Raw genomic sequence first — 13,298 nt, 5'->3', positions numbered from 1 at the left:
CCTCTCAATAATTTACCCCAGACCTCTCCTTTTCTTCTGAGGTAGACTGTGAAATGGGCTAACTAAACAGTTCAACAATAAATACTGCAACATGCGTCAATGTTAATTAATGAGTGGATGAACTGTGTTAATTGTCTTTTTGTTTTGCAGTGTGATTCCTCCTACATTATAACCTTCTACAGTGCCTTCTTTGTAGAGAACAGGATCTCCATATGCACAGAGTATATGGACGGTGAGTGTTGAGGCTGGGGTGAGTGTTGAGGCTGAGGCTGGGGTGAGTGTTGAGGCTGGGGTGAGTGTTGAGGCTGGGGTGAGTGTTGAGCCTGGGGTGAGTGTTGAGGCTGGGGTGAGTGTTGAGGCTGAGGCTGGGGTGAGTGTTGAGGCTGGGGTGAGTGTTGAGGCTGGGGTGAGTGTTGAGGCTGGGGTGAGTGTTGAGGCTGGGGTTAGTGTTGAGGCTGGGGTGAGTGTTGAGGCTGGCTGGGGTGAGTGTTGAGGCTGGCTGGGGTGAGTGTTGAGGCTGGCTGGGGTGAGTGTTGAGGCTGGCTGGGGTGAGTGTTGAGGCTGGCTGGGGTGAGTGTTGAGGCTGGCTGGGGTGAGTGTTAGTGTTGAGGCTGGCTGGGGTGAGTGTTAGTGTTGAGGCTGGCTGGGGTGAGTGTTAGTGTTGAGGCTGGCTGGGGTGAGTGTTAGTGTTGAGGCTGGGGTGAGTGTTAGTGTTGAGGCTGGGGTGAGTGTTAGTGTTGAGGCTGGCTGGGGTGAGTGTTGAGGCTGGCTGGGGTGAGTGTTGAGGCTGGCTGGGGTGAGTGTTGAGGCTGGCTGGGGTGAGTGTTGAGGCTGGCTGGGGTGAGTGTTAGTGTTGAGGCTGTGGCTGTGGCTAGCTGAGGCCTTTACTCCACTCCCATCCAGAGCTCTATGAAAGCTGGAATGTCAAACCTCTTACCACCCTGTATCCATTTACACTTCTACTTAGAGGAAGACTGTCATCTTCAGTGGCTAGGGGCTAGCATGCATCTTTGCTAAAAGCTACAAGGGTGGGAGTGTGTGTGTGTGTGTGAATTTAACACAGTGATTTCTCAGTTATAACACATTGTCTCCCTCGATGGACGACCTGTCAGCATGCGTCCATCAACACTCAACTGTGTGTGTGTGTGTGTGTGTGTGTGTGTGTGTGTGTGTGTGTGTGTGTGTGTGTGTGTGTGTGTGTGTGTGTGTGTGTGTGTGTGTGTGTGTGTGTGTGTGTGTGTGTGTGTGTGCGCGCGCAGGTGGCTCTCTGGACGTATACAGGAGGATCCCAGAACATGTGTTGGGTAGGATCTCTGTGGCGGTGAGTGAACAGCCTTTCAGCTTTCAAACTAACTGACCACAGCTATTTAAAATGAGACTCTCATATTCTAGAACTCACCACAGCTATTTAAAATGAGACTCTCATATTCTAGAACTCACCACAGCTATTTAAAATGAGACTCTCATATTCTAGAACTGACCACAGCTATTTAAAATGAGACGCTCATATTCTAGAACTGACCACAGCTATTTAAAATGAGACTCTCATATTCTAGAACTGACCACAGCTATTTAAAATGAGACTCTCATATTCTAGAACTGACCACAGCTATTTAAAATGAGACTCTCATATTCTAGAACTGACCACAGCTATTTAAAATGAGACTCTCATATTCTAGAACTGACCACAGCTATTTAAAATGAGACTCTCATATTCTAGAACTCACCACAGCTATTTAAAATGAGACTCTCATATTCTAGAACTGACCACAGCTATTTAAAATTAGACTCTCATATTCTAGAACTGACCACAGCTATTTAAAATGAGACTCTCATATTCTAGAACTCACCACAGCTATTTAAAATGAGACTCATTCTGTAAAGCATCACCTAGGAAGACAATGGATCAGGTAGCTTTGCATGGGAATTACAGGTTTGACAAATCGCCTACAATTCATCATTCTGTCCAATTCAGTAAATAATAACTCAATTAATAACTTTGAGACTCTTGCGGGTAAAGTTTACCCATTTTGGCAAGTGTGGCCAACAGGTGTGAATCTCCCAAGTAGCCTTCATCAGTGAGAAAGGGATGAAATGGACTCTCTCTCTCACACACACACACACACACACACACACACACACACACACACACACACTCAAGCATCACAGCACAGAGGAGCGTTTGATTCAGCCTAACGTGGGCGTTTCCACCTCTATTAGCCCCTCTCCCTCTGATTCAGCCTGTAATCAAACATTGACAGCTATTTAGTCAGCGTTAATTCTCATTCACAGCTCTCCTCCCTCTCTTCCCCCTCTCTCACTGTCAGAGCTGTTAATTATCGCTGGGAAAAGCACCCGGGAGGGCGAGATGGATGCTGCGTATGCACACCAGTTGTTTTGGCACCAGAGTCACAGTCCAATCAGATCTTTTGATTCTGTCTGAATTGAGAAGTAGATTTGGCACGTTGTTTTGTGGTCGAATCTTCTTTCTCAATAATAAACCAAAATATGTGAATCCTTAAAGTCTTTGCTGCTCGCTGTAGTCATATAAAAGCAAATGGTTTTGATATCAAGAACGTAAAGATACAAAGTAGCTATGCAACTCTGTGGCTCTGGACTAGTAAGCATGTTGTGTACAGTCCATGATCAATGAGCAGATACATGGCCTTCACACAGTATTCACACCCCTTGACTTATTCTACATGTTGTGTTCCAGCCTGATTTCAACATGGATTAAATATATTTTTTTTACACTGGCCTACACACAATACCCCTCATGTCAGTGGAATTATGATTTTATAAATTTTTTACATATTAAAGCTGAAATGTCTTGAGTCAATAAGTATTCAACCCCTTTGTTATGACAAGCCTAAATAAGTTCAGGAGTAAAATGTTGCTTAACAAGTCACATAATAAGTTGCATGGACTCACTCTGTGTGCAATAATAGTATTTAACATTAATTTTGAATTAATACCTCATCTCTGTACCCCACACATACAATTATCTGTAAGGTCCCTCAGTCGAGCAGAGAATTTCAAACACAGATTCAACCACGAAGACCTGGGAGGTTTTCCAATTCCTCACAAAGCAGGGCGCCTATTGGTAGATGGGTAAAAAAAAAAAAAAGCAGACATTGAATATCCCTTTGAACACGGTGAAGTTATTAATACTCTTTGGAGGGTGTATCAACACACCCAGTCACTACAAAGATACAGGCGTCATTCCTAACTCAGTTGCCAAAGAGGAAGGAAACCATTCAGGGATTTCACCATGAGGCCAATGATGACATTAAAACAGTTTCAGATTTTAATGGCTGTGTTAGGAGAAAACTGAGGATGGATCAACAACATTGTAGTTACTCCACAATAATAACCTAATTGACAGTGAAAAGAAGGAAACCTGTACAGAATAAAAATATTCCAAACATGCATCCTGTTTGCAATAAAGTAATTCACTTTTTGTCCTCAATACAATGTGTTATGTTTGGGGCAAATCCAATACAACACCTTACTGAGTACCACTCTCCATATTTTCAAGCATAGTGGTGGCTGCATCATGTTAATTAATTAAGGATTGGGGAGTTTTTCAGGATTATGGCGCCAAGCACAGGCAAAATCCTAGAGGAAAACCTGGTTCAGTCTGCTTTCCACCAGACACTTGGAGATGAATTCACCTTTCAGCAGGACAATAAACTAAAACACAAGGCCAAATCTACACTGGAGTTGCTTACAAAAAAGACAGTGAATGTTCCTGAGTGGCCGAGTTACAGTTTTGACTTAAATCTACTTGAAAATCTATGGTAAGACCTGAAAATGGTTGTCTAACAATGATCAAAAAACTATTTGACAGAGCTTGAAGAACTTTGGAAATAATAATGGGCATGTGTTGTACAATCCAGGTGCGGAAAGCTCTTAGAGACTTACACAGAAAGACTCACAGGCAAAAGTGCTTCTACAAAGTATTGACTCTGTGGTGTGAATATTTAAGTAAATTAGATATTTCTGAATTTGATTTTCAATAAATTTGCTAAAGTTTCTAAAAACATTTTTTCTCTTTGACATTATAGGGTATTGTGTGTTGATGGGTGAGAGAAAAAAAAATATTTAATTAATTTTGAATTCAGGCTGTAACAACAACATGTGGAATAAGTCAAGGCCAAGGGGTGTGAATACTTTCTGAAGGACCTGTATATAAATGGTTTACCAAATGAGTTAGCCCACCAGTTTCTGAAAGCAGTGGTTCTGGGTATTGTTGAATTCTGAACTCCATATCTCCTATCTGTCTTCAGGTAGTGAAAGGCCTAACCTATCTATGGAGCCTGAAGATTCTTCACAGAGGTCAGTGATGTGGAAGGTAGTAGATTCTACAGAGGTCAGTGATGTGGAAGGTAGTAGATTCTACAGAGGTCAGTGATGTGAAAGGTAGTAGATTCTACAGAGGTCAGTGATGTGAAAGGTAGTAGATTCTTCACAGAGGTCAGTGATGTGGAATGTAGTAGATTCTTCACAGAGGTCAGTGATGTGGAAGGTAGTAGATTCTTCACAGAGGTCAGTGATGTGGAAGGTAGTAGATTCTTCACAGAGGTCAGTGATGTGGAAGGTAGTAGATTCTTTACAGAGGTCAGTGATGTGGAAGGTAGTAGATTCTTCACAGAGGTCAGTGATGTGGAAGGTAGTAGATTCTTCACAGAGGTCAGTGATGTGGAAGGTAGTAGATTCTACACAGAGGTCAGTGATGTGGAAGGTAGTAGATTCTATACAGAGGTCAGTGAGGTGGAAGGTAGTAGATTCTACAGAGGTCAGTGATGTGGAAGGTAGTAGATTCTACAGAGGTCAGTGATGTGGAAGGTAGTAGATTCTACACAGAGGTCAGTGATGTGGAAGGTAGTAGATTCTACACAGAGGTCAGTGATGTAGAAGGTAGTAGATTCTACACAGAGGTCAGTGATGTGAAAGGTAGTAGATTCTACAGAGGTCAGTGATGTGGAAGGTATTAGTTTCTACAGAGGTCAGTGATATGGAAGGTAATAGATTCTACACAGAGGTCAGTGATGTGGAAGGTAGTAGATTCTACACAGAGGTCAGTGATGTAGAAGGTAGTAGTTTCTACAGAGGTCAGTGATATGGAAGGTAGTAGATTCTACACAGAGGTCAGTGATGTGGAAGGTAGTAGATTCTACACAGAGGTCAGTGATGTAGAAGGTAGTAGATTCTACAGAGGTCAGTGATGTGGAAGGTAGTAGTTTCTACAGAGGTCAGTGATGTGGAAGGTAGTAGATTCTACAGAGGTCAGTGAGGTGGAAGGTAGTAGATTCTACAGAGGTCAGTTATGTGGAAGGTAGTAGATTCTACAGAGGTCAGTGATGTGGAAGGTAGTATATTCTACACAGAGGTCAGTGATGTGGAAGGTAGTAGATTCTACAGAGGTCAGTGATGTGGAAGGTAGTAGATTCTACACAGAGGTCAGTGATGTAGAAGGTAGTAGATTCTACACAGAAGTCAGTGATGTGGAAGGTAGTAGATTCTACAGAGGTCAGTGATGTAGAAGGTAGTAGATTCTACAGAGGTCAGTGATGTAGAAGGTAGTAGATTCTACAGAGGTCAGTGATGTGGAAGGTATTAGTTTCTACAGAGGTCAGTGATATGGAAGGTAATAGATTCTACACAGAGGTCAGTGATGTGGAAGGTAGTAGATTCTACACAGAGGTCAGTGATGTAGAAGGTAGTAGTTTCTACAGAGGTCAGTGATATGGAAGGTAGTAGATTCTACACAGAGGTCAGTGATGTGGAAGGTAGTAGATTCTACACAGAGGTCAGTGATGTAGAAGGTAGTAGATTCTACAGAGGTCAGTGATGTGGAAGGTAGTAGTTTCTACAGAGGTCAGTGATGTGGAAGGTAGTAGATTCTACAGAGGTCAGTGAGGTGGAAGGTAGTAGATTCTACAGAGGTCAGTTATGTGGAAGGTAGTAGATTCTACAGAGGTCAGTGATGTGGAAGGTAGTATATTCTACACAGAGGTCAGTGATGTGGAAGGTAGTAGATTCTACAGAGGTCAGTGATGTGGAAGGTAGTAGATTCTACACAGAGGTCAGTGATGTGGAAGGTAGTAGATTCTACACAGAGGTCAGTGATGTGGAAGGTAGTAGATTCTACACAGAGGTCAGTGATGTGGAAGGTAGTAGATTCTACACAGAGTTCAGTGATGTGGAAGGTAGTAGATTCTACAGAGGTCAGTGATGTGGAAGGTAGTAGATTCTACTGAGGTCAGTGATGTAGAAGGTAGTAGTTTCTACAGAGGTCAGTGATGTGGAAGGTAGTAGATTCTACAGAGGTCAGTGATGTGGAAGGTAGTAGAGTCTACAGAGGTCAGTGATGTGGAAGATAGTAGATTCTACAGAGGTCAGTGATGTGGAAGGTAGTAGATTCTACAGAGGTCAGTGATGTGGAAGGTAGTAGATTCTACAGAGGTCAGTGATGTAGAAGGTAGTAGTTTCTACAGAGGTCAGTGATGTGGAAGGTAGTAGATTCTACAGAGGTCAGTGATGTGGAAGGTAGTAGATTCTACACAGAGGTCAGTGAGGTGGAAGGTAGTAGATTCTACAGAGGTCAGTGATGTAGAAGGTAGTAGTTTCTACAGAGGTCAGTGATGTGGAAGGTAGTAGATTCTACAGAGGTCAGTGATGTAGAAGGTAGTAGATTCTACAGAGGTCAGTGATGTGGAAGGTAGTAGTTTCTACAGAGGTCAGTGAGGTGGAAGGTAGTAGATTCTACAGAGGTCAGTGATGTGGAAGGTAGTAGATTCTACACAGAGGTCAGTGATGTAGAAGGTAGTAGATTCTACACAGAGGTCAGTGATGTGGAAGGTAGTAGATTCTACAGAGGTCAGTGATGTAGAAGGTAGTAGATTCTACAGAGGTCAGTGATGTAGAAGGTAGTAGATTCTACAGAGGTCAGTGATGTGGAAGGTAGTAGATTCTACAGAGGTCAGTGATGTGGAAGGTAGTAGATTCTACAGAGGTCAGTGATGTAGAAGGTAGTAGATTCTACACAGAGGTCAGTGATGTGGAAGGTAGTAGATTCTACACAGAGGTCAGTGATGTGGAAGGTAGTCGATTCTACACAGAGGTCAGTGATGTGGAAGGTAGTAGATTCTACACAGAGGTCAGTGATGTAGAAGGTAGTAGATTCTACACAGAGGTCAGTGATGTGGAAGGTAGTCGATTCTATACAGAGGTCAGTGATGTAGATTCTACAGAGGTCAGTGATGTGGAAGGTAGTAGATTCTACACAGAGGTCAGTGATGTAGAAGGTAGTAGATTCTACAAAGGTCAGTGATGTTGAAGGTAGTAGTTTCTACAGAGGTCAGTGATGTGGAAGGTAGTAGTTTCTACAGAGGTCAGTGATGTGGAAGGTAGTAGTTTCTACACAGAGGTCAGTGATGTGGAAGGTAGTAGATTCTACACAGAGGTCAGTGATGTGGAAGGTAGTAGATTCTACACAGAGGTCAGTGATGTGGAAGGTAGTAGATTCTTCACAGAGGTCAGTGATGTGGAAGTTAGTAGATTCTTCACAGAGGTCAGTGATGTGGAAGGTAGTAGATTCTACACAGAGGTCAGTGATGTAGAAGGTAGTAGATTCTATACAGAGGTCAGTGATGTGGAAGGTAGTAGATTCTACAGAGGTCAGTGATGTGGAAGATAGTGGATTCTACACAGAGGTCAGTGATGTGGAAGGTAGTAGATTCTACACAGAGGTCAGTGATGTGGAAGGTAGTAGATTCTACACAGAGGTCAGTGATGTGGAAGGTAGTAGATTCTATACAGAGGTCAGTGTTTTGGAAGGTAGTAGATTCTACACAGAGGTCAGTGATGTGGAAGGTAGTAGATTCTACACAGAGTTCAGTGATGTGGAAGGTAGTAGATTCTACACAGAGTTCAGTGATGTGGAAGGTAGTAGATTCTACAGAGGTCAGTGATGTGGAAGGTAGTAGATTCTACTGAGGTCAGTGATGTAGAAGGTAGTAGTTTCTACAGAGGTCAGTGATGTGGAAGGTAGTAGATTCTACAGAGGTCAGTGATGTGGAAGGTAGTAGATTCTACAGAGGTCAGTGATGTGGAAGGTAGTAGATTCTACAGAGGTCAGTGATGTGGAAGGTAGTAGATTCTACACAGAGGTCAGTGATGTGGAAGGTAGTAGATTCTACAGAGGTCAGTGATGTAGAAGGTAGTAGTTTCTACAGAGGTCAGTGATGTGGAAGGTAGTAGATTCTACAGAGGTCAGTGATGTGGAAGGTAGTAGATTCTACACAGAGGTCAGTGAGGTGGAAGGTAGTAGATTCTACAGAGGTCAGTGATGTAGAAGGTAGTAGATTCTACACAGAGGTCAGTGATGTGGAAGGTAGTAGATTCTACACAGAGTTCAGTGATGTGGAAGATAGTAGATTCTACACAGAGGTCAGTGATGTGGAAGGTAGTAGATTCTATACAGAGGTCAGTGATGTGGAAGGTAGTAGATTCTACACAGAGGTCAGTGATGTGGAAGGTAGTAGATTCTACAGAGGTCAGTGATGTGGAAGGTAGTAGATTCTACACAGAGGTCAGTGATGTGGAAGGTAGTAGATCCTACACAGAGTTCAGTGATGTGGAAGGTAGTAGATTCTACACAGAGGTCAGTGATGTGGAAGGTAGTAGATTCTACACAGAGGTCAGTGAGGTGGAAGGTAGTAGATTCTACAGAGGTCAGTGATGTGGAAGGTAGTAGATTCTACAGAGGTCAGTGATGTGGAAGGTAGTAGATTCTACAGAGGTCAGTGATGTGGAAGGTAGTAGATTCTACACAGAGGTCAGTGAGGTGGAAGGTAGTAGATTCTACAGAGGTCAGTGATGTAGAAGGTAGTAGTTTCTCACAGAGGTCAGTGATGTGGAAGGTAGTAGATTCTACAGAGGTCAGTGATGTGGAAGGTAGTAGTTTCTACAGAGGTCAGTGATGTGGAAGGTAGTAGATTCTACAGAGGTCAGTGAGGTGGAAGGTAGTAGATTCTACAGAGGTCAGTGATGTGGAAGGTAGTAGATTCTACACAGAGGTCAGTGATGTAGAAGGTAGTAGATTCTACACAGAGGTCAGTGATGTGGAAGGTAGTAGATTCTACAGAGGTCAGTGATGTGGAAGGTAGTAGATTCTACAGAGGTCAGTGATGTGGAAGGTAGTAGATTCTCACAGAGGTCAGTGATGTGGAAGGTAGTAGATTCTACAGAGGTCAGTGATGTGGAAGGTAGTAGATTCTACAGAGGTCAGTGATGTGGAAGGTAGTAGATTCTACAGAGGTCAGTGATGTGGAAGGTAGTAGATTCTACAGAGGTCAGTGATGTGGAAGGTAGTAGATTCTACACAGAGGTCAGTGATGTGGAAGGTAGTAGATTCTACAGAGGTCAGTGATGTGGAAGGTAGTAGATTCTCACAGAGGTCAGTGATGTGGAAGGTAGTAGATTCTACAGAGGTCAGTGATGTGGAAGGTAGTAGATTCTACACAGAGGTCAGTGATGTGGAAGGTAGTAGATTCTACACAGAGGTCAGTGATGTAGAAGGTAGTAGATTCTACACAGAGGTCAGTGATGTGGAAGGTAGTAGATTCTATACAGAGGTCAGTGATGTGGAAGGTAGTAGATTCTACACAGAGGTCAGTGATGTAGAAGGTAGTAGATTCTATACAGAGGTCAGTGATGTGGAAGGTAGTAGATTCTACAGAGGTCAGTGATGTGGAAGATAGTGGATTCTACACAGAGGTCAGTGATGTGGAAGGTAGTAGATTCTACACAGAGGTCAGTGATGTGGAAGATAGTAGATTCTACACAGAGGTCAGTGATGTGGAAGGTAGTAGATTCTACACAGAGGTCAGTGATGTGGAAGGTAGTAGATTCTACACAGAGGTCAGTGATGTGGAAGGTAGTAGATTCTACAGAGGTCAGTGATGTGGAAGGTAGTAGATTCTACACAGAGGTCAGTGATGTGGAAGGTAGTAGATTCTACACTTAGTTCAGTGATGTGGAAGGTAGTAGATTCTACACAGAGTTCAGTGATGTGGAAGGTAGTAGATTCTACAGAGGTCAGTGATGTGGAAGGTAGTAGATTCTACAGAGGTCAGTGATGTGGAAGGTAGTAGATTCTACACAGAGGTCAGTGATGTAGAAGGTAGTAGATTCTACAGAGGTCAGTGATGTGGAAGGTAGTAGAGTCTACACAGAGGTCAGTGATGTGGAAGGTAGTAGATTCTACAGAGGTCAGTGATGTGGAAGGTAGTAGATTCTACACAGAGGTCAGTGATGTGGAAGGTAGTAGATTCTACACAGAGGTCAGTGATGTAGAAGGTAGTAGATTCTACAGAGGTCAGTGATGTGGAAGGTAGTAGATTCTACACAGAGGTCAGTGATGTGGAAGGTAGTAGATTCTACAGAGGTCAGTGATGTGGAAGGTAGTAGATTCTACAGAGGTCAGTGATGTAGAAGGTAGTAGATTCTACAGAGGTCAGTGATGTGGAAGGTAGTAGATTCTACACAGAGGTCAGTGATGTGGAAGGTAGTAGATTCTACAGAGGTCAGTGATGTAGAAGGTAGTAGATTCTACAGAGGTCAGTGATGTGGAAGGTAGTAGATTCTACAGAGGTCAGTGATGTGGAAGGTAGTAGATTCTACAGAGGTCAGTGATGTGGAAGGTAGTAGATTCTACAGAGGTCAGTGATGTGGAAGGTAGTAGATTCTACACAGAGGTCAGTGATGTGGAAGGTAGTAGATTCTACACAGAGTTCAGTGATGTGGAAGGTAGTAGATTCTACACAGAGGTCAGTGATGTGGAAGGTAGTAGATTCTACACAGAGGTCAGTGATGTGGAAGGTAGTAGATTCTACAGAGGTCAGTGATGTAGAAGGTAGTAGTTTCTACAGAGGTCAGTGATGTGGAAGGTAGTAGATTCTACACAGAGGTCAGTGATGTGGAAGATAGTAGATTCTACACAGAGGTCAGTGATGTGGAAGGTAGTAGATTCTATACAGAGGTCAGTGATGTGGAAGGTAGTAGATTCTACACAGAGGTCAGTGATGTGGAAGGTAGTAGATTCTACAGAGGTCAGTGATGTGGAAGGTAGTAGATTCTACACAGAGGTCAGTGATGTGGAAGGTAGTAGATTCTACACAGAGTTCAGTGATGTGGAAGGTAGTAGATTCTACACAGAGGTCAGTGATGTGGAAGGTAGTAGATTCTACACAGAGGTCAGTGATGTGGAAGGTAGTAGATTCTACAGAGGTCAGTGATGTAGAAGGTAGTAGTTTCTACAGAGGTCAGTGATGTGGAAGGTAGTAGATTCTACAGAGGTCAGTGATGTGGAAGGTAGTAGATTCTACACAGAGGTCAGTGAGGTGGAAGGTAGTAGATTCTACAGAGGTCAGTGATGTAGAAGGTAGTAGTTTCTACAGAGGTCAGTGATGTGGAAGGTAGTAGATTCTACAGAGGTCAGTGATGTAGAAGGTAGTAGTTTCTACAGAGGTCAGTGATGTAGAAGGTAGTAGTTTCTACAGAGGTCAGTGAGGTGGAAGGTAGTAGATTCTACAGAGGTCAGTGATGTGGAAGGTAGTAGATTCTACACAGAGGTCAGTGATGTAGAAGGTAGTAGATTCTACACAGAGGTCAGTGATGTGGAAGGTAGTAGATTCTACAGAGGTCAGTGATGTAGATTCTACAGAGGTCAGTGATGTAGAAGGTAGTAGATTCTACAGAGGTCAGTGATGTGGAAGGTAGTAGATTCTACAGAGGTCAGTGATGTGGAAGGTAGTAGATTCTACAGAGGTCAGTGATGTGGAAGGTAGTAGATTCTACAGAGGTCAGTGATGTGGAAGGTAGTAGATTCTACAGAGGTCAGTGATGTGGAAGGTAGTCGATTCTACACAGAGGTCAGTGATGTGGAAGGTAGTAGATTCTACAGAGGTCAGTGATGTGGAAGGTAGTAGATTCTACAGAGGTCAGTGATGTGGAAGGTAGTCGATTCTACACAGAGGTCAGTGATGTGGAAGGTAGTAGATTCTACACAGAGGTCAGTGATGTAGAAGGTAGTAGATTCTACACAGAGGTCAGTGATGTGGAAGGTAGTAGATTCTATACAGAGGTCAGTGATGTGAGGGTAGATTCTACAGAGGTCAGTGATGTGGAAGGTAGTAGATTCTACAGAGGTCAGTGATGTGGAAGGTAGTAGATTCTACAGAGGTCAGTGATGTAGAAGGTAGTAGATTCTACAAAGGTCAGTGATGTTGAAGGTAGTAGTTTCTACAGAGTTCAGTGATGTGGAAGGTAGTAGATTCTACAGAGGTCAGTGATGTGGAAGGTAGTAGATTCTACAGAGGTCAGTGATGTAGAAGGTAGTAGTTTCTACACAGAGGTCAGTGATGTGGAAGGTAGTAGATTCTACACAGAGGTCAGTGATGTGGAAGGTAGTAGATTCTACACAGAGGTCAGTGATGTGGAAGGTAGTAGATTCTTCACAGAGGTCAGTGATGTGGAAGTTAGTAGATTCTTCACAGAGGTCAGTGATGTGGAAGGTAGTAGATTCTACACAGAGGTCAGTGATGTAGAAGGTAGTAGATTCTATACAGAGGTCAGTGATGTGGAAGGTAGTAGATTCTACAGAGGTCAGTGATGTGGAAGATAGTGGATTCTACACAGAGGTCAGTGATGTGGAAGGTAGTAGATTCTACACAGAGGTCAGTGATGTGGAAGATAGTAGATTCTACACAGAGGTCAGTGATGTGGAAGGTAGTAGATTCTATACAGAGGTCAGTGATGTGGAAGGTAGTAGATTCTACACAGAGGTCAGTGATGTGGAAGGTAGTAGATTCTACAGAGGTCAGTGATGTGGAAGGTAGTAGATTCTACACAGAGGTCAGTGATGTGGAAGGTAGTAGATTCTACACAGAGTTCATTGATGTGGAAGGTAGTAGATTCTACACAGAGGTCAGTGATGTGGAAGGTAGTAGATTCTACACAGAGGTCAGTGAGGTGGAAGGTAGTAGATTCTACAGAGGTCAGTGATGTAGAAGGTAGTAGTTTCTACAGAGGTCAGTGATGTGGAAGGTAGTAGATTCTACAGAGGTCAGTGATGTGGAAGGTAGTAGATTCTACACAGAGGTCAGTGAGGTGGAAGGTAGTAGATTCTACAGAGGTCAGTGATATAGAAGGTAGTAGTTTCTACAGAGGTCAGTGATGTGGAAGGTAGTAGATTCTACAGAGGTCAGTGATGTAGAAGGTAGTAGTTTCTA

The 13,298-nt window shown here is 43.1% G+C and overlaps 1 protein-coding gene across 2 annotated transcripts in view; it reads left to right on the top strand.

Annotated features, from left to right (window-relative positions):
* The window catches only part of LOC106596840 (dual specificity mitogen-activated protein kinase kinase 5), a 167,753-nt gene that overhangs the window by 40,961 nt on the left and 113,494 nt on the right, over positions 1 to 13,298 (top strand). For both annotated transcript variants that reach the window (XM_045707998.1, XM_045707997.1), the window contains 3 exons: positions 151 to 232; positions 1,260 to 1,321; positions 4,290 to 4,338. In XM_045707998.1, the coding sequence (XP_045563954.1) occupies positions 151 to 232; positions 1,260 to 1,321; positions 4,290 to 4,338 (193 nt within the window). The remainder of the gene's footprint in view (positions 1 to 150; positions 233 to 1,259; positions 1,322 to 4,289; positions 4,339 to 13,298) is intronic.

The sequence above is a fragment of the Salmo salar genome, chromosome ssa26 (assembly GCF_905237065.1).
Source record: "Salmo salar chromosome ssa26, Ssal_v3.1, whole genome shotgun sequence".
NCBI classification, from domain to species: Eukaryota; Metazoa; Chordata; class Actinopteri; order Salmoniformes; family Salmonidae; genus Salmo; species Salmo salar.
Note: the sequence above shows the minus strand (reverse complement) of the source record. Positions and strands in the feature narration are given on the sequence as shown.